Source organism: Tursiops truncatus, chromosome 4, assembly GCF_011762595.2.
Source record: "Tursiops truncatus isolate mTurTru1 chromosome 4, mTurTru1.mat.Y, whole genome shotgun sequence".
Classification (NCBI taxonomy): domain Eukaryota; kingdom Metazoa; phylum Chordata; class Mammalia; order Artiodactyla; family Delphinidae; genus Tursiops; species Tursiops truncatus.
Genome location: NC_047037.1, coordinates 78,522,566 through 78,544,657, shown reverse-complemented (window position 1 = coordinate 78,544,657; position 22,092 = coordinate 78,522,566). Strand labels below are relative to the sequence as shown.

Below are 22,092 nucleotides of genomic sequence, written 5' to 3'. Positions count from 1 at the left end.
GCTGGTTATTTGGGATGTTCCTTTGTGTACCTTTCTGTGTATATATTATACATTAGTAGAATGTTTGCATAAATATAAGTGAAAAATAATGACACAGTAAAAGGTTGACACTGAAAGCACTAAGAAAAAAATCGAGTGCTATGTGCCAAGAACTGTTCAAAGTGCTTTATGTTTTTAACTTATTTAATCTTCACAAGTTAAGTAAATAATAAATTTTAAATCAGAAACCAATAAGAAACCTTAAAAAGGCAAAAGAATTGGTCATTACGATCATAAATTTTTTGGATAAAGATTAATAATATACTGAAACTTCTTGTGGGAAACATCAAGACCAAAGACAGAAGTTGCAAGTAAAGAGTATTAGAATTGGAAGAGGGACATACTATAGACCAAACGATTTAGAGACTATAAGAGAACACTATGCATCACTATTGCCCTACATTTAAAAACTAAGATTATATTAGTTTCAGGTATACAGCATAGTGATTTTTTAATAGATGATACTCCATTTAAAGTTATTACAAAATAATGGCTGTATGTCCATGTGCTGTATAATATATCATCATTGCTTATCTATTTTATACATAGTAGTTTGTATCTCTTAATCCCGTACCCCTGTCTCACCCTCCCACCCCTTCCCTCTCCTCATTGGTATCCACTAGTTTGTTTTCTATATCTGTGAGGTTGTTTCTGTTTTGTTATATACGCTCCTTTGTTTTATTTTTTAGATTCCACATGTAAGTGATAACATACACTATGTCTTTCTCTGTCTGGCTTATTTCACTGAGGATAATATGCTCTAGGTCCATCTACGTTGTTGCAAGTGGCAGAAATTTATTCCTTTTTTATGGCTGAGTAAATTCCATTGTATATATACACCACATCTTCTTAATCCATTCACCTGTTGATGGATTCTTGGGTTGCTTCCATTTCTTGGCTACTGTAAGTAATGCTGCTATGAACATTGGGGTGCATGTATCTTTTCAAGTTAGTGTTTTGGGGTCGTTTTTTTTTTTATGGGGGGGATATATACCCAGGAGTGGAATTGCCGCATCATATGGTGGTTCTATTTTTAGTTTTTTGAGGGACCTCCTGTTTTCCATAGTGGCTGCATCAATTTTAATTTCTACCAGCAGTGTACAAGGGTTCCCATTTCTCTACATCCTTCCCAATGTTTGTTATTTGTAGACTTTTCGGTGATAGCCATTCTGACAGGTGTGAGGTGACATCTGATTGTGGTTTACATTTCTCTGATGATTAGTGATGTTGAGCATCTTTTCATGTGCCTGTTGGCCATCTGTATGTCTTATTTGGAAAATGTCTCTTCAGCTCTTTTGTCCATTTTTTAATTGGGTTGTTTGGTTTTTTAGATATTGAGTTGTATGAGCTGTTTATATATTTTGATATTAACCACTTGTCAGTTACATCACTTGCAAATATTTTCTCCCTTTCAGTAGGTTTTCTTTTCATTTTGTCAATGATTTGCCGTGCCAAAGCTTTTGAGTTTAATTAGGTCTTATTTGTTTATTTTTGCTTTTGTTTCCTTTGCCTTAGGAGACAGATCCAGAAGAATATGGCTATGATTTATGTCAGAGTGTTCTGCCTATGTTTTCTTCTAGGAATTTTATGGTTTCAGGTCTTATACTTAGGTCTTTAGTCCATTTTGAGTTTATTTTGTATATGTTGTGAGTGAATGTTCTAATTTCATTCTTTTACATGTATCTGTCCCGTTTTCCCAGTACCATTTATTGAAGAGACTGTATTGTCTCCATTGTATATTCTTGCCTCCTTTGTCATAGATTAATTGATCATAGGAGTATGAGTTTCTGAGTTCTCTATTCTGTTCCATTGATCTCTATATCTGTTTTTGTGCCAGTACCATGCTGTTTTCATTACTGTAGCTTTGTAGTATAGTCTGAAGTCAGGGAGCATGATACATCCAGCTTTGTTCTTTTTTCTCAAATTACTTTAGCAATTTGGAGTCTTTTGTGGTTTCATATGGATTTTAGGATTACTCTAGTTCTGTTGAAATGTCATGGGTATTTTGTTAGGGATTGAATTAAATCTGTAGATTGCTTTGGGTGGTATGGACATTTTAACAATATTAATTCTTCCAATCCAAAACACAGGATATTTTTCCATTTCTTGGTATCATTTCTAAATTCCTTCATCAGTGTTTTATAGTTTTTAGAGTATAGGTCTCTCACCTCCTTGGTTAAGTTTATTCTTAGTATTTTACTCTTTTTGATGGGATTTTAAATGGGATTTTTTTCTGTTTTGCTTTCTCTTTCTGATAGTTCATTGTTAGTATATAGAAAAGTAAAATATTTCTGTATATTAATCTTGTATCCTGCAACTTTGCTGAATTCATTTTTAGTTCTAATACCTTTTTGGGTATTAGACTTTGTGTTTTCTATATATAGTATCATGTCACAACTTTGGGTTTTCTATATATAGTATCATGTCATTCACAAAGAGTGATAGTTTTACTTCTTCCCTTCTAATTTGGATACATTTTTTTTCTTGTCTGATTGCTGTTACTAGAACTTCCAATACTACATTAAATAGAAGTGGTGAGAGTGGACATCCTTGTCTTTTTCTTATTTTAGAGTAAAGACTGAAAGCTTTTCACCTTTTAGTATGATGTTAGCTGTGAGTTTGTCATAAATGGCCTTTATTATGCTGAGATATGTTCTCTCTATACCAATGTTGATGATAGTTTTTATCATGACTAGATTTTGAATTTTGTCAAATGCTTTTTCTGTATCTATTGAAATGATTGTGTGATTCTTCTCCTTCCTTTTGTTACTGTGGTGTATCGCATTGATTGATTTGCAAATATTGAACCATCCTTGCATCCCTCAAATAAGTCTCACTTGATCATGGTGTATGATCCTTTTTATATATTGTTGGATTCAGTTTGCTAATATTTTGTTGAGGATTTTTGTATCTATATTCATCAAAGATATTGGCCTGTAATCTTTTTTTTTTTTTTTTTTTTGCGGTACGCGGGCCTCTCACTGTTGCGGCCTCTCCCGTTGCGGAGCACAGCCTCCGGACATGCAGGCTCAGTGGCCATGGCTCACGGGCCTAGCCGCTCCGCGGCATGTGGGATCTTCCCAGACTGGAGCACGAACCCGTGTCCCCTGCTTCGGCAGGCGGACTCTCAACTACTGAGCCACCATGGAAGCCCAGCCTGTAATCTTTTTTTGCAGTGTCTTTGTCTGGTTTTGATATCAGGGCAGTGGTAGCCACATAGAATGAATTTGGGAGTGTTTCATTCTCTTCAAGTGTTTGGATTAGAGAAGGATATTATTAGTTCTTCTTTATATGTTTGGTAAAATTCCCCTGTGAAGATGACTGGTCACAGATTTTTGTTTGTTAGGAGTTTTTTAAATTACAAATTCAATTTCACTACTAGTGATCTGTCTGTTGAGATGATCTTTTTCTTCCTCATTCAGTCTTGGAAATTTGTATGTTTCTAGAAATTTCTCCATTTCTTCTAGGTTGTCCAATTAGTTGGCTTATAACTGTTAGTAATACTTTGTTATGAGTTTGTAAATCTCTGTGTTATTGGTTGTTACTTCTCCTCTTTTGATTCTTATTTTGTTTACCTGGGTCCTCTCTCTTTTCTTGTTAGCCTGGCTAAAGTTTTATCAATTTTGTTTATCTTTTCAAAGAACCAGTTCTTGGTTTCATTGATCTTTTCTAATTTTTTTTTGCTCTATTTATTTCCTCTCTGATTTTTATTATTTCCTTCCTTCTGCTGACTTTGGGCTTCACTCTTCTTTTTCTAATTCCTTTAGGTGGTAGGTTAGGTTGTTTATTTGAGATTTTTCTTGTTTCTTGAGGAAGGCCTGTATTGCTACAAAATTCCCTTCTAGAACTGCTTTTGCTGCATCCCATAAATTTTTGGAAGGTTGTGTTTCCATTTTCATTTGTCAAGATATTTTCTGATTCTCTCTTTGATTTCTTCATTGATCCTCTGGTTTTTAGTAGCATGTTGTTTATTCTCTACATGTGTGTGCTTTTCCCATTTTTCTTGCCATAATTGATTTTTAGTTTCATACTGTTGTGGTCAGAAAAAATGCTTGATATAATTTCTGTTCTCTTAGATTTGTTGAGACTTGTTTTATGGCCTAGTATGTGATCCTGGAGAATATTCCATATGCACTTGAAAAGAATGTGTATTCTGCTGTTTTTGGATAGATGTCCTGTAGATATCTAGTAAGTCCAACGTATGGTCTATTGTATCATTTAAGACCACTAATGCCTTATTGATTTTCTATCTGGATGATCTGTCCACAGATATAAGTAGGGTGTTAAAGTCCTCTACTATTGTTATATTACTGTCAATTTCTCCCTTTTGTCTGTTAATATTTGATTTATATATTTAGGTGCTCCAGTACTGGGTGCATGGTCTGGGAACGAGTTATAATATCTGTTAACGAGTATAATATCCTCTCTTCTATTGATCTCTTTATCATTATATAATGCCCTTCTTTGTCTTTCTTTATAGCCTTTGTTTTAAAGTATATTTTGTCTGATATGAGTATTGCTACCCTCGTTTTCTTGTCATTTCTGTTTCATGATATATCTTTTTCCATCCTCTCACTTTGTCTCTGTGTGTCTTTAGTTCTGAAGTGCATCTTTTGTAAGCAGCCTAGAGATGGGTCTTGCGTTTTTATCCATTCAGCCACCCTATGTCTTTTGATTGGAGCATTTAGTTCATTGACATTTTTTTTTTTACATCTTTATTGGAGTATAATTGCTTTACAATGGTGTGTTAGTTTCTGCTTTATAACAAAGTGAATCGGTTATACATATACATATGTTCCCATATCTCTTTCCTCTTGCATCTCCCTCCCTCCCACCCTCCCTATCCCACCCCTCCAGGTGGTCACAAAGCACCGAGCTGATCTCCCTGTGCTATGCAGCTGCTTCCCACATAGCAGGAAGTTTGGTAGTGTATATATGTCCATGCCTCTCTCTCACTTTGTCACAGCTTACCCTTCCCCCTCCTCATATCCTCAAGTCCATTCTCTAGTAGGTCTGTGTCTTTATTCCTGTCTTACCCCTAGGTTCTTCGTGACATTTTTTTTCCTTAAATTAATTGTTGATAGTTATGTACTTATTGCCATTTTGTTACTTGTTTTCTGGTTGTTTTTGTAGGTCTTTCCTGTTCTTTTCTTCTTCTTTTAGTTTCTTTTTCTTCCTTTGTGGTTTGATGATTTTCTTTACTAGTATGCTTATGTTCCTTTCCTCTCCATTTTTGTGTATCTGTTGTAGGTTTTTGATTTGTGGTTACCATGGAATTCCTATATTATGACCTATAACTACATCTACTTGTTTTAAATGGTAGTAATTTAAGTTCACACCCATTCAAAATATCTACCTTTTTACTCCCCTCCTCCACATAGATTCTTACCTTTTATTATAGCCTTTTCTTTTCACTTACAGAAGACCCTTTAACATTTCTTTTAGGGTAGGTTTAGTATTGATGAGCTCTATTAGTTTTTTGCTTGTCTGAGAAGTTCTTTATCTCCCCTTCAATTCTAAATGATAATCCTGCTGGATAGAGTATCCTAGGTTGCAGATTTTTCTCTTTTAGCACTTTGAATATATCATGTCACTCTCTCTGGCCTGCAGAGTCTCTGCAGAGACATCGGCTGATAGCCTTATGGGTATTCCTTTGTAAATGACTCTTTGTTTTTTTCTTGCTGCCTTCAGAATTCTCTCTTTAATTTTTACCAGTTTCATTATGATTTATCTTGATGTGGGTCTGTTTTGGTTCATCTTGTTTGGAACTTTCTTTGCTTCCTGTACTTGGATATTTGCTTCCTTCTTCAGGTTCCAGAAGTTTTCAGTCATAATTTCTTCAAATACATTTCACAACCTTTCTCTCTCTTCTCCTTCTGAAACCCCTATAATGGGAATGTTGGTACACTTGATGTTATCCCAGAGATCTCTTAAACTATCCTCATTTTTTAAAGTTTGGTTTTCTTTTTACTGCATTGATTGGGTGATTTCCATTATTCCATCTTCCAGATCACGTATGCATTCTTCTTTATCACTTAGTTGCTATTCATTCCTTCTAGTGTGTGTTTTTTTTTAAGACAAACTTTTATTCATCATCTTTTAAATTAATTAATTAATTAATTTTTATTTATTTATTTTTGGCTGTGTTGGGTCTTTGTTGCTGCATGCGGGCTTTCTCTAGTTGTGGTGAGTGGGGGCTACTCTTAGTTGCGGTGCACAGTCTTCTCATTGCAGTGGCTTCTCGTTGTGGAGCACAGGCTCTAGGCACACAGGCTTCAGTAGTTGTGGCACGTGGGCTCAGTAGTTGTGGCTTGTGGGCTCTAGAGCGCAGGCTCAGTAGTTGTGGCACACAGGCTTAGTTGCTCCACAGCATGTGGGATCTTCCCAGACCAGGGCTCGAACCCATGTCCCCTGCATTGGCAGGCAAATTCTTAACCACTGAGCCACCAGGGAAGTACCCCTTCTAGGGTGTTTTTGATGTCAGTTATTGTATTCTTCAGTTCTGACTGGTTCTTTTTTATATTTTCTAGTTCCTTGTTAAAATTCTCACTCTGCTTATCTATTCTTTCCCTAATTCAGCTCACATTCTTATTACTAATGCTTTGAATTTTTTATCTTATAAATTATTTCTGTTTCATTATTTTTACCAGGGTTTTTTTCTTGCTCTTTCAACTGAGATGCATTCCTGTCTCTTTTCATTTTGCTTAACTTTCTCTGTCTCTGTGAATTTAGGTGAAACAGTTACCTACAGCAATCTTTAATGGGTGGGCTTCTGTACAAGTGTCCCTATATAGTCTGCATGTGCCCAGTGCTTTTGGTGGGAGAGCTAGATTTGACGTGAACAGAAGTCATTTGTTTACTCAGGGTGTGCTGCCAGCTGTCAACTTGGTAGGAGGTAGGGTTGGAGATGGAGGGGGTAGGGCCATAGCCAGGTGTGAGGCAGGCCTTCCTCTCTGCTCAGTGGCCATCACTGCCCTATTGGGGCAGAGTCATCTCCCAAGTTGCTGGAGCAGAAACCCTAGGTTCAGCAATCAAATCTTGTAGTATTTTCTTTCTTTCTTTCTTTCTTTCTTTCTTTCTTTCTTTCTTTCTTTATTTATTTATGGCTGTGTTGGGTCTTTGTTGCTGTGCGCGGGCTTTCTCTAGTTGCAGTGAGCGGGGGCTACAGTTTGTTGCCGTGTGCGGGCTTCTCATTGGCTTCTCTTGTGGTGGAGCACGGGCTCTAGGTGCACAGGCTTCAGTAGTTGTGGCACGTGGGCTCAGTAGTTGTGGCTTGCGGGCTCTAGAGTGCAGGCTCAGTAGTTGTGGCACACAGGCTTAGTTGCTCCACAGCATGTGGGATATTCCCAGACCAGGGCTCGAACCTGTGTCCCCTGCATTGGCAGGTGGATTCTTAACCACTTTGCCACGAGGGAAGCCCTCTTGTAGTACTTTAAAAAGATGACTTATCATAACCAAATGGGTTAATTGTACAAATTCAAGTTTAGTACAATATCAGAAAACTAACCAATGCATTTTACCATTTTAACAGAAAATGTCAGAAAAATGCTTTTATAGGTGCAGGAAAAGTACTGTTTGATAACATTCAACATGCATTCATGCTATAAACTCTAAGTAAGCTGAGATCAGAAGGGAATTTTGGTAACTTAATAAAGGTTATCTTCGATAAACGTATACTAAAGGTGAGACTTGAGAAGCTTTACCCTTAAAATAAAGAAAAAGACAGTGATTCCTTTATCACCACTATTATTTAGCAATGCAGAGAAGATCCTAGCCCAGAGCTTATTAAACTAGGCTATGACCCACCACCCCTAGGGACATTTGGAAACCTGGGTGGTGTTTTTATATGTAATAATGATGAGACAAATGGGTTGGGTTTGGGGGAGGTAGGCTGGCATGGATACTAAACATCCTGCCCTGCATGGGGCAGTTTCATCCAACAATTAATTGTTTGCCCAATATGACAGTAATAGCATCCTGATAGAGAAATAATTGAGTCAGTGTAGTAAGATAAGAGAAGAATTAGGTATGAGGATTAGAAAGAAAAAGCAAAACTATATTTGCAGACAATGTACTCATATAGAAAAATCAAATGAAATAAGTTATCAGAACTAAGAACCTCAGTTTAATAAGGTATCCTATTATGAAACCAACATACAAATATCAGTAATTTTTGTATGTATGAGCAATATGTAATTAGAAATATTATTGAGGGCTTCCCTGGTGGTGCAGTGGTTGAGAGTCCGCCTGCCGATGCAGGGGACACGGGTTCGTGCCCCGGTCCGGGAGGATCCCACATGCCGCGGAGCGGCTGGGCCCATGAGCCATGGCTGCTGAGCCTGCGCATCCAAAGCCTGTGCTCCGCAACGGGAGAGGCCACAACAGTGAGAGGCCCGTGTACCGCAAAAAAAAAAAAAAAGAAAGAAAGAAATATTATTGGGAAATCATATTTTTAATAGCAACAAATAACAAAGTCCCAGGAAAGCACTTAATAAAACATGCACAAGGCATTTATGGAGAAAAATATAAATTGTTCCTTAAGCACAAAGATTTGACCAAAAAAAAAGGAACATTGTGTTTATAAATGGGAAGACTCATGCTTGAATAGGTATTATTTCTCTCACAAGTATTTTATATCTTCAAGCAACTCTAATCCAAATCTCTACTCGCAGTGTAACCATGTATGTAAATCAGCATCTTTTCTCTTCCCAGAAATTATATAAAAGCAACAAGCACAACTCTAAAAGAACAACTCCCAAGAACAAATTCCATTCTCAGTGAAACTCACATATATATGAGTCTTTGAACCACTAAATACTTGTAAGGACTGTGAAAAGCAGCTGAGACTAGGTAGCATGGACTGTGGAAGAGGGTCAGGAGAATCTCAGAAAGCTTGAGAAAAAATATGCTTTGTGGAGGCAAATTTGGCAATATTCAGAAATATTTTAAATGATTGTATTTTGTGATTAGTTGCTAGGCTCTAGATCCTTCTAAGGTTCCTAGAGAAATTCATACATGGGCATAATGAGACCAGTATTAGACGTTTGTTGCAGCATTATTATGTGTAATCAAAAAATTAGAACCAGGGCTTCCCTGGTGGCGCAGTGGTTGAGAGTCCGCCTGCCGATGCAGGGGACACGGGTTCATGTCCTGGTCCAGGAAGATCCCACATGCCGCGGAGCGGCTGGGCCCGTGAGCCATGGCCGCTGAGCCTGCGCGTCCGGAGCCTGTGCTCCGCAGCAGGAGAGCCGCAACAGTAAGAGGCCCGCGTACCACAAAAAAAAAAAAAAAAAAAAAAAAATTAGAACCAATCTAAATGTCAATTTGAGCAGATAGCTTAAATTGTGGTAGAGTCCTACAATGGAAGAATGAAATTACATCTCTATATATCAGCGTGGCCAGATTCCCAAAACAAAGCTGAATAAAAAAAGCAAATAACAGAATATTTATAGTAAAATACCACATATGTAAATATTAAATTAAAAATAATACTATATTTTCTTTATGTATAGTTCTTTTTCCTAGCTTCATTTAGACATAATTGACATGTAACATTGTGTAAGTTTAAGATGTACTACATGAGGATTTGGTACACATATGTATGTGTACCAAATGATTACCACAATAAGGGTAGTTAACACATCTATCACCCCACATATTTACTGTGTGTGTGTGGGTGTGTGTGTGGGTGTGTGTGGTGAGAGCATTTAAGATTCAGTCTTAGCAACGTTCAAGTATACAATACAGTTTTGTTAAGTGTAGTCAGCATGCTGTACATTAGCTCTCCAGAATTTATTCATCTTATAACTGAAAGTTTGTGCCCTTTGACCACTTTCACCCATTTCTCCCACCACTTTGCCCCTGGTAACCACCAGTGTACTCTCTGTTTCTATGAATTCAGTTTTTTAGATTCCAGATATAATGAGATTATGCAGTATTTAACTGTTTCTGACTGACTTATTTTGCTTAGCATAATGCCCTCAAGTTTCATCCATGTTATCACAAATGGCAGGATTCTCTTCTTTTTTTGTGAATGAATATATATATATACATATATATATCGCCTTATATATATCACTTTATATATATATATATATCGCCTTATATATATCACTTTATTTATCCATTAATCTGCCGATAGACACTTCAGCTGTTTCCATGTCTTGACTATTGTAAATAATGCTGCAATGAACATGGGGTGCAGATACCTCTTTGATGTAGTGATTTCATTTCCTTCAGCTATATACCCAGAAGGGAAATTGCTAGATCATATGGTAGTTCTATTTTTAATTTTTTGAGGAACCTCTATGGAATTCTTATGGAACTATTTGCCATAATGACTGTACCAATTTACATTCCCCCCAACAGTGCACAAGGGTTTCCTTTTCTCCACGTCCTTGGCAGCACTTGTTATTGCTTGTCTTTTTTTTTTTTTGGGTAAGAAGTAGATTTATTAATATCCTTTGTAAAGAGGTTACAAGAAAATGGGGCTTGAAGAGGGTGGTCATGTCCCAGGTCTCGGGTGAGTTCCTGGGACAGGCCACCAAGTGAGGGTCCGTGGCTTCTCACAAGAAAGAATTAAACCATAGTAAAATGAAAGCAGAGATACACATTCCATAGACAGAATGCAGTCCATCTTGGAAGAGGAGAGCGTCCTCTCTCTTCTCTTTGATAATAGCCATTCTAACAGGCATGAGGTGATAGCTCACTGTAGTTTTGATTTGCAATTCCCTGATGATTAGTGATGTTGAACACCTTTTCATGTACCTGTTAGCCATCTCTGTATCTTTTTTGGGAAAATGTCTATTCAGGTCTTTTGCCCATTTTAAAATCACATTGTTTTTTGTTTTGAGTAATATCTGTTCCTAATATATTTAGAATATAACCCCTTATCAGATATATGGTTTGCAAATGTTTTTGCCCAATTCATAGGTTGCTTTTTCATTTTGTTGATTGTTTCTTTTGCTGTGTAGAAGATTTTTGGTTTGATGTAGTCCAATTTGTTTATTTTTGTTTTTGTTGCTTGTGCTTTTGGTGTCATATCCAAAATATCATTGCCAAGACTAATATCAAGGAGCTTTTCCCTTATCTTTTCTTCTAAGCGTTTTACATTTAAGTCTTTAATCCATTTCAAGTTAATTTTTGTGAAAAATGTAAGATAAGGATCCAGTTTCATTCTTCTGCATGTGAATACCCAGTTTTCCTAGCACCACTTATTGAAGAGACTGTCTTTTCCCTATTGACTATTTTTGACTCCCTTGTCAAATATTAGTTGACTACGCATGCATGGGTTTACTTCTGGCTCTTTATTCTGTTCCATTGCTCTGTGTGTCTGTTTTTATGCCAGTACTATACTGTTCTGATTACTGTAGCTTTGTAATATAGTTTGAAATCAGGAAGTGTGTTTCTTACAATTTTGTTCTTTCTTAACATTGCTTTGGCTATATGGGTCTTTTATGGTTATGTATAAATTTTAGGATTGTTTTTTCTATTTCTGTGAAAAACACCACTAGAATCTTGATAGGGATGTATCTATGGATGGCTTTGCGTAGTAGGAGCATTTTAAAAATATTAGTTCTTCCAATCCATGAACATGGGATATATATATATTTTTTACTTGTGTCTTCTTCAATTTTTTTCATCAATGTTTTAATAGTTTTCACCGTATAGATTTTTCACCTCCTTGGTTAAATTTACTCCTAAGAATTTTATTGTTTTTGATACTATTGTAAATGGAATAGTTTTATCTCTTTTATAGATATTGTTAGGGTGTATAAATACAACTGATTTTCATGTATTGATTTTGTATCCTGCAACTTTATTTATTTATTAGTTCTAACAGTTTTTTGGTAGAGTCTTTAGAGTTTTCTCTACATAAGATCATGTCATCTGCAAATGGAGATGATTTTACTTCTTCCTTTCTGATTTGCATGCCTTTTTCTTTTTTTTTTTTTTGCTTGATTTCTCTGGCTAGGGCTTCCAGTATTATGTAAATAGGAGTGGTGAGAGAGTGCACCATTTTCTTTTTCCTGATCTTAGAGGAAAGCTTTTAGCCTTTCACTGTTGAGTGTGATATTAGCTGTGGGCTTGTCTGTATAGTTCATGTTTGTGTTTATTAGAGAGGGAGTATAGTGTAATACATAAGACCATAAGGGTCAGATTGCCATTTGCAAATTCTGAGTTTCACCACATACTAACTATGTCCTTTCTGCAAGTTATTTTGATACTTCTTTGTATTTCAAAATATGGATTTTTCCAATAGAGGACATTCCAAGGTGTGATTATTTCATAATCACCTAATATCTTCGAATACTTTCTAGCATCTTACATGTAACTAAAATGTCTTCTGGCTGAATTGTTAACAAGAGACAGTGCAGGGCAGATAATAAACCCTGAGGCACATCTGGAGATGTATCCTGATATCATTTCATCCTGTCATAACCCTTGAATTTAAAGAGGACAGGAACTGAAAGGGAGTAAATTAAATACTGGTAGGTACATGAGTTTGTCTGTGTGTTTCTAAAGTGTTCTGCTTCATCTTCCAGGTCGAGGTCTCCCGGCAGGACAAGCTGAGGTAGAGATGATAGAACGTGCCCGGGAGAAGCGTGCTTGGGAAGCCACTCTCCCCACTCTGAGTGACACCTCCCAGTTTGAGAAGAGGAGGAGGATGATGAATGCCATGGAGAGGAAGGAGTGGGCCTTCAGAGAGCAGGAGATCGAAAAGTAGGTTCTTAATCACCCAGATAATTGCTTCTGCACAGATGGGATTAATGTTAATACTTTTAACATATAGAGAGTTTACCCAAATGTATGGGTTTAAAAGCAATCCTTAATCTGTAGAGTTAGGAAATTGGGCTTCAGGAGCAATAGCTCTATAATTTTCTCTCCAATAATATAAAAATGTATAATGCCTTCTTTGTGTGTGTAGTTCAGTGTGGAACCCAAATTTAAACAATTCCTCAAGGCATCTCTGATTCTTCTCTTCCCTTTTCTCTTTAGGGTCTTACCTAGAATCCCACTGATTTCTGAAAAATGTCTTTCAAACTGTCCTTTTCTGTTCATTCCCAGTGCCACGGTCCCTAGACTTTGGCCCTCTTCCTATCCATCCAACAGCCTCTTGGCTGAGCCCATCTCTTTCCCCCTGGTACTGGATTCACCGTCAGTACACCTTGGGTTCTAGCTATAGCCAATGAGGCATTTTTCTGTTTAAAAGACAAACAGTGGAACTTTTCAATTAAGAGATGAGCTCATAGTACATAAGTAATAATATGCTAAGGTATTTCTCGTTGAATTTTCAGTCATTTTAACTGATGTATTTTCAGTAATGAGGTTGTCTCTGGAATATGTAGAAATGATGAGGACCAAAAAATTACAGCTCCCTAGCAAGAAGGAAAGGAAAGGAAGTTTGAGGGTGCCATTTGTTCCAGGCTGTGCTGAGGTACTTCATTGCTCACAGAAGTACTACCAAGCCCCTGACAGTGTGCTTACACGCAAGCAAGCTAGGGACCAATAGAGTTAGGGATTCAGTGTGGTTCCGAATTCAAAATATGTTTATCTTTTTGCAACACCTTCTGATTAACCCTGAATGCAGACTGTGATGTTTGGTTAAAAGCTTGTAATTTAATAGAAAATAGTGTTTGGGGAAGAGTAGGTGTCACATACTCAATCCTGTCTGCAGAAATTTAAATTTATTGCTGCAATTTGAAGAGGAATATTCTTGTCAGAAGGACATTAAGAATATTAAAAATGTATCTGGCCAGAATGAAGATATCACCTGAGAACATGAGTACTTTGGTTAAACTGAGGTTAATTTTAATAAATATATTTTGAGTCCCTCCTCAGGACTGGAAACAGGAAACTGCTTTACCCTGACAGAGCTCCTTATGGACCATTGGAACAGGGGGTGAGGGGTGGAAGGGGGGCAGGTGGGTGCGGATGGAGTGAAAGACCTTAAAACCAATAACTCACAGGCAGGATCTTCAGGTGATGTGCTGCTCTATACACAAAGAGCTAGGGGAACCCAGGCAGGAGAACAGTTAGTTCTGTTTGAGAACTAACAGATATTTAGTAGATATTTGGGAAAATTACTGAGATGAGGTAGCTTCTGAGCTGTATGTAGAAGGATGAGTAAAAAGCTATCAGGTAGATGATAATATTGATGATGATGGTGATGGAGATGATAATGATGATATTCATAAAGCATTCAACACTTACAGAGTGCTTATTTCATGCTTGAGCTAAGTTCTAAGCCAGTAGTGCTCAGAGTGTGGTCCACAGATGAGTAGCATCAGCACTTACCTGGGAACTTGTTAGAAATGCAAATTCTCAGGTTCCATCCCAGACCTACTGAATCAGGGGGCGGGGCACAGCAATTTGTGTCATAGCAAGTCCTCCAGGTTATCTGATGTATGCTCAAGTTTGAGAACTACTGTTCTAGCATGCTGTGTACATTCACTCATTTAACGTTCACAACAACCTTAGGGGATGGATACTATTATTATGTTAATTTTATGATTGAAGAGGCTGAGGTAAGTGATGAAGTTGAGAATTGAACCTAGGATTTCCAACTCTAGAAAGAAAGGGGACTGTTGGTGTGTGCTTATTTTTAAAAACGCCTACCTCCCTGTATTTACTTCTCACTGTTTCCCTACCCTCCCATGTATATTCACTTTGAGAACCTCCACCAGTATAACATGTTTGCTCTGTCTCTAGTCCTTTTTTTTTTTTTTTTTTTTTTTCGGTACGCAGGCCTCTCACTGCTGTGGCCTCTCCCGTCGCGGAGCACAGGCTCCGGACGCGCAGGCTCAGCGGCCATGGTCCACAGGCCCAGCTGCTCCGCGGCATGTGGGATCCTCCCAGACCGGGGCACGAACCCGTGTGCCCTGCATTGGCAGGCGGACTCTCAACCACTGCGCCACCAGGGAAGCCCTGTCTCTAGTCCTTTTGAGTAGAATATTCAGCTCTCTCTGCTGAGGCCGCACTTCTCCCTTGTCACTGTGGCAAATCTCAACCCTTGTTTATCCTCAAGTGCTGAGTTAATGGCTCCTGAAGGAAGGCTTCCCCACCATCCCCCTCCTTCCCTTTGATCAACTGGGAATAGTGCTAGAAGAGGCGCTCTGCCATTTCTTCTCCCACAGGAGTCTTTTCATTCTTTTGGCCTGGTATGTATCTCCCTGTGTTGTAAATGTTGGTTTATATGTCTACTCCACTAGAACAGTGCTTCTTGAGACAACGTATTTTATCTTGTTCACCATTGTTTATTCCCTGCCTGGCATAAATATTTGACAAATGAATGACTGAATAAATTACTGTGTAAATTTTTAAGTAAGAGTAAAATATTCAAATCTCCATTTTAGAAAGGAAAATCCTGACCACTATGTGGAACAAAGATTGGAAGGGGGAAAGACTAGACTAACAACCAGAGTCCAAGTCAGGAGAGAGGTGACAAAGACATGGGCTAGGGAACAGATGTAAGAAGTGTTTTAGAGAAGGAATCAAGAGGAGGGAAGAAGGTTAAGAAGGGGTAGATTTCTGGGGGAATAGAATGAGTGAGGTTTTTTTGAGGTTGTCAGGGGATATAGCTGGAGATTCAAGTAGATAGAAGTTCTAGTTCAGAAATACCTGGTCTGAAGTACAAATTTTGAAGTCATATGTACACATAAGCAAGGTAGTCCTGGGAGAACAAGGTGAAGGTGAAGGGAAGGGAAGCGAAGAATAATTATCTGTATGTGTCAGCTGCTGGCATTTTCACATTCACCACTTAAGGCTGCATGCCACAACCTCATTTTCTCTCACTCCTCCTATTACTTAACCCTCCAGCAATACCAGTCAACCTGGAACTATGCACAAACATTTGCTGTTCACTTAGGCCCATCTGCCTGGAGAACACTTTTTTACTCCATCTACCTAGCAAACTCTTTTTTGTCCTTCAGAACTACACCCATACATATTCCTCTTATACAGAGACTCACCATTGAGTTGCCACCCCAAACCCCCAATTCATTTGTCACACTTTTGCCAGAGTGGTCTTTTTAAGATACATGAATATGATACCAGCCCAAAGAGAAGCTTCTGTTTATGGCAAGTGTTCCCTTTCTCTGTAGTAGAGCACCCTATCTGAGAGATTGTAGACTTCTTTATGTTTTGTGATTTACTTGAAGACTGCAGGAGATTCGCCTGGAAGTTCTAAAAGAGCTGCTGAAGAAGCGTGATGAGAATCAAAATGAAGTAAACATGGCGTGCTTGAATGCCCAGTGGTCTAAACTGCAGGAGGTGAAGGAGGCAAAGTTGGCACAGATTCACCACACACACGTATCAGGTGATGGTGCAGTATGAACCGTGAAGAGAATGGAAAAGTTGGCTCTGCTTTGGGTCTTTGACCAAACCTGATTTAACTGTGATATAATTCTTTTTTGGTCCTATTGTTAGTTAATAGATAAGGAACAGGAGATGAGTTATTTCTCAAAAGTAGAAGGGTGGAGGAAAATTCCTTACTAAGAAAATCAAGTAATTATGTTCTAACAGGTAGTCAAGTTATTGACATTATGGGGCATGTGTGTGTTTGTGTGTGTAGGTGTTGGGCTCCCCATATTCATGGGCTGAGGCCCTGGATAGAGAGCCCTGTTTCTCAACTTTTTTTCATTGTTTCCACTAAAAAAGACATTCAGACATCTTTTTTCCAATTCATCCCCCTGCCATGAAATTTTAATACCACAGGTATACTGTATATCTGTTTATGTACTATAAATATATCTGTACTTTATACATAAAAAGAGGAGTCAGTGGAGGATTAAGAATAACTAAATAAAAAATTTAAATTAAGAAAATTTAACTTATTAGCATTTAGCTTTATTTGCTATATTTGCTGAGTGACTTTTAATATAATTAATTTACTTATAAAAATTGTAATGCATCGCTTATATATGCAAATTAGCAGTTTATACACATAATAGCAATGTAATCACATTAAAAATTATTCAAAATATTTTTCCTAGCAAAACAATTACAAAAAATTAAGTTAATCCCTTAAAAATTATTTTTAGTGAACTTTTAAACTTTTTCTTGATGTGAGAAAATAACTTTTAACTTAACTAGCTGCACCTATGCATTTAGATACTGTCAACATTTTTTCTTTTCAGTAGTTGACATAACTAGTGATGGGTTGACTTTCTTTTTTTTTTTTACTCCTCCTGTCCCTCTCTCTTGCCCTCTGGGATCACCTTCCCAAATAAACTACCTGTACGCATGCCTTTGTCTCAGGTTCTGCCTGTGGGGGAACCCAGGCTAAGGCACACCTCAAATGTCACTTCCTCAGGGGAGACCTTCAAGGACCCCCACCCCCAGATAAGTCAGGTCCCTGTTATCTGTTCTCACTGTTATATGCCCCTGAATTTTTGTATGTGTGTGAGAAAATGACTTTTTACTTAACTAGGTGCTAGGTATGCATTTAGATGTGGTCAACAGTTTTTTCTTTTCAATACTAGATATAACCAATGATGGGTTGACTAATTTTTATAAATAACTATTAAAATGTAAACTATTTTTATGTAATTATGAAATCCCAAGTCACACACAGAAGCACTGAGGATCAAATATAAATAACATCCAAAAGGCAGCAGTGGCAAGTGCAACCACCTCTTTCAATTATGACTTCAAAATCTCATATTGTTTTACACCCATTGAGAGTGCATGATGTAGAGCCTTCAAAAGGGGATGGGTCTGTGATGGGATTGAAAGAAAAGGAACAGGTGGAAGTAGTAAGCCTGACTCCTTAGATGAGTAAACTCCTACAGTGTACAGCTGAGACTGCCAAACAATTCTGAAATCTATAAGCTTGGATATATTCTGATTTATTCTGGTGTTAGCCAAGATGGACAGAAATTTTTGAAGAACCTGTAGTCTTCCTTCCCTTTAAATTATTCTCTTAGGAGAGAATAATTCCCTCAGTCTCTACTGAAAACATGTAGTTTTCAGTTACTTTGAGTTTCTTTCATTCATTTGACAAACTTTCATTGAATACCTCTTTCTGGCCCAGAGCTTAGAATGCAGTTATAAAAGATTTTTGATGAGTACCAATTGAGAACACTAGCTGATTCACCTTCTGTCACGGCCACCTGTCTCATGACAATCTGGATCACACAGATGTCAGATATATGTTTTAAGTGTTCTGGCTGCAGTGAGTGATCATAATGAAATTCATTCAGTTCAGTAGCCTTCCTGTGAATAAAACTATGGTTTACTAGTCTGCATTTGGATCATTCAGAACAATATTTTGGAGATAGTCATGGAGGTATGTTTTATTTTAGCAATCAGAAAACTTTTGGGAAAGGGAAAGAATATAGAAGGGAAGTTGGAGAGAAGAAATATCATCAAGGATTATTCTGATTATGCATCACAGGTCTATGGACCTCTATCTCGCCTTGGTCGTTTCACAGACAACAACTCAGAGGACTTTGTAGTAAAAAACCACTATCTCAACACCTATGAAGGTAAGCAATTCACATAATTACAAGTCTAGTACAAGAGGATTATCTTAGAAATATAAATATATAAAATATAGCAGTTTAGATTAAAAGCTAATCAAAAATTAAAATATTTGCAAGAAATAGCAATTACATGTTTAGTATTATTAATAATATGAGTTCATAGAAACCAATAAAAACTTCTAAGACCCAAATAAATAAATGGATACACTATGCAACAATTTGTTAAGGAGTAAAGTCAGTAAACTACTAAACATTTAAACATGTTTAATGTCAGTAAAATCAAAGTTTTGCAAAAATGAAATAGAAAAAATTTTATACCAGGTTTGTGAAGCAAACAAGAAATATATAATAAAATCGGCTCTTTATGAAGAAATGCCAGAAAACTAGCGGGCAAGGGGATGGATAAGTAGGGGATAAATTAGTGGAGAGGGTTATACCTGTTATAAAGTCCAAGAGAGGCTTTTTAAAATTATTTAAATTTCAGTTGAGAGGTTGGAGTATCACATGGCCAAGATCATGAGTTGATGCTCACACAATTGAACTTGCACCTCTGGCTGACCATCTCCAGAGCTGAATATGATAACCTGGTGTACATCCACTTTAGAATGGTGGTGCCATGTTTCATATGATCAATAATTTTCTGTCTATTATTGTGGAATGTTACATTTTTGTAGGGCAATGTTTTCATTTTAGAATGCATTTCTTATTTTATAATCTAAGTCATCAAGAATATAAGTTAATTATATAGAAATTTCCTTTATATTTCAGGGACAATTCAATTATATGAGGTACACCTTATCAATAATTCTAAATGAAACCACTTGGCAAACAGCTACTAAAATTAACAGCATGTTTTCAAATGATGTATTTAAGTACCGGATACTAAACATGTACTTCTTTCCTACAGGATTAGTCGAACTTGAGTCATGTCTCCCAAATTTTGTGACACAACCCCGAATCAGATCTCCAAAACCAAAAGTCACTACCACCAAAGATGGTTTTCTAAAGAGGGCTGCAAGGATGGACCATGAGTTGGCAGAGTTTCATAAGGTATAATTCTTATCTGGAAGACAAGATGCTTCTAGTGTGACTTTTACAGAGATATACTACACTCCAAAAATTGTACTTTGTCTTGGGCAGCAATGTCCAGTTGTTCTCAACACACAAGCCTACATTCTTTCTCCTCTCTAGACTTTTCTACCAGTTACCTGTGCTGTGCCGATCAGTGCTTTTCCCCCTCATTTCAAACTGTAGGGAAACCTCTTAGAGGTTATTCTCCCCATTTGCAGAAGTCACGCTACTTTCTAAAAGTTGTTCTGACTTTGGAGCTACACAATAAAATGTGACACAACACTGAGGTGTAACAAGTTTCTAGGGTTCAGGATTACTGTTGATTTTAATAGTGTAATAGGCCTCATTTTCTCCCTTTTAGATTTGTTACCAGGGCATCATGAAGAAAGGGAGTCATGTTCAGCATCCCACTCATCTAGTTTAAACTCAACTAAATGAGAAAGTTTGACGGTCATCTCCCATGAGCCAGCTGTATAGCTTCATCCGTCAGCTTCGCTTTCTCTTTTGTTAATTGGACTATAGGTGTTCACACTTGGATACATTTGAATCCTTAGTATATGACAGTGGTGCTCTATCTTTAGCCTGCATCAGAATCACCTGGAGGGCTTGTTAAAACACATGTTGCTGGGCCTCACCCCCAAAGTTTCTGATTCAGTAGGGGTGGGGCTGGATTACTTGCATTTTTTTGCAAGTTTCTAGGGGATGCTGATGCTGCAGGAACCACACTTTGAGACTCACTGATTTAAGACATACCCTCATCACTGGTCCATGTATGTTTGTTTGTTCAGTTAGTAATAGCATAAAGATCCATGGGAGCCCACACTCAAGATAAAAATTAGGACCTTGATAATCATTTACTTATATCTGTGTGGTTCTTTCCCACATTATCCCCATCTCCATTTACCGATTCTGAATTCTATGTTTATCATTTTCTCACTTTCTGTAAGATTTTTGGTAGATATTCTTTATTAGAGTATGGAAGTTCCCTTTTATTCCTAATTCACTGAAGCTTTTTAATCATGTGTTTATGTTGATTTTTATCAAATGTTTTGTCTGTATCTATTGAGATAATTATATATTTTTTCTTTAAAAAATTATTATTGTAATAGGGAATATTTATAGTTTTTTACAGATATTAAACTGTCCTCATACTTATTAGGAACATAACTTGGTCAGGATGTATTATTTTTATACGTTATTGGATTTGATTTACTGATATTTTGTTCAGAATTTTTTTTCTGTATTCATGAGTGAAATGGCCTTATTTTTCTTTCTCAGTTTGACTATATGTGGCATCGGTGTCAGAGTTACACAGGTCTTCTGAAATGAATTGGGGGGTATTCCTTCTTTCCTACTTTGAAAAGAGTTTAAATAAGTTTGAGATGATCTTTTTCTTCAGTTTGGTAGAATATTCATATAAAATTATCTGAGACGGATGTTTTCTTCATGGGAAAAATTGTAAGCACTCCTTCAATTTCCTTACAACTTACAGAACTTTCTGCAGCATTTTGGTAAATTATATTTTCTTTACAAATTCCGTTTCACCTAACTTTTCAGATTTTTTTGCATATGGATGTTGATAGTATTATCAATACTTTAAAATCTTTTTAGTGTTTATCTATAATCATGCCCACTCTTTTCATTCATAATATTATTTATTTGTGCTTTAACTCTTTTTCCTTAATCAATTTTACTGGAGGCTTGTTTATTTTCTTGGTATTTTTTTCAAACATTTGAACTTTTGATTTTGTTGATTTTCTCTATGTAAATTTTTTTCAATTACATTAATTCCCACTCATATTTATTTTATCTTTCTTTCTCCTTTCTTTGGGTTAGTTTTGTGGTTCTTTTCCTAACTTAAAATAGACATGTAGCTCATTAATTTTCAGGCACTCATCAGTTTTATATAATATTTAAAGCTAACCATTTCCTTCAAAACACTGATTTTGGTACATCCCATTAGTTTTGACATATAGTTTGGCATTATCATTAATATCTAATTTTTTAAAACATCCATTGTGATTTTTGGACCTGTGAGTATTTAACAATGTGTTTAAAATTTCCAAATATGCAGGAATTGTAACTAATTTTCTAATGAATTTCTCAATTGCTCTATCGTCAGAGATCTTAGCCTGTATGATACCTATTCTTTGAAATTTAGTGAGGCTTGCTTTGTGAACTAGTATAGTATATGTGATTTTACATATAAAATAATCTAAATCCACCTTCAAATAATACTATAACTACACGTGTCATGCAGATACCTTATAGTAGATTATTCCCAATTCCTCCCTACTGTCCCTGTGACATTGCTCATTCATTTCATTGATCCATATGCTATAATCACCCAATACATTTTTACTATCATATCACTACTATCAATACATTTTTACTATCACTATGATTTAACAGTTATACTTTAGATCAATTAAAAATAAGAAAAAATATTTCATTTTACCTTTATTTATTCCATCCTTTCCACTCTTCCTTTCTTATA

General features: G+C 36.7%; 1 protein-coding gene across 8 annotated transcripts in view; it reads left to right on the top strand.

Moving 5' to 3' along the window:
- Positions 1 to 22,092, top strand: part of CFAP91 (cilia and flagella associated protein 91) — a 155,469-nt gene that overhangs the window by 35,997 nt on the left and 97,380 nt on the right. For all 8 annotated transcript variants that reach the window (XM_033855795.2, XM_033855793.2, XM_033855792.2 and 5 more), the window contains 4 exons: positions 12,585 to 12,762; positions 16,200 to 16,357; positions 18,345 to 18,527; positions 19,432 to 19,574. In XM_033855795.2, the coding sequence (XP_033711686.1) occupies positions 12,585 to 12,762; positions 16,200 to 16,357; positions 18,345 to 18,527; positions 19,432 to 19,574 (662 nt within the window). The remainder of the gene's footprint in view (positions 1 to 12,584; positions 12,763 to 16,199; positions 16,358 to 18,344; positions 18,528 to 19,431; positions 19,575 to 22,092) is intronic.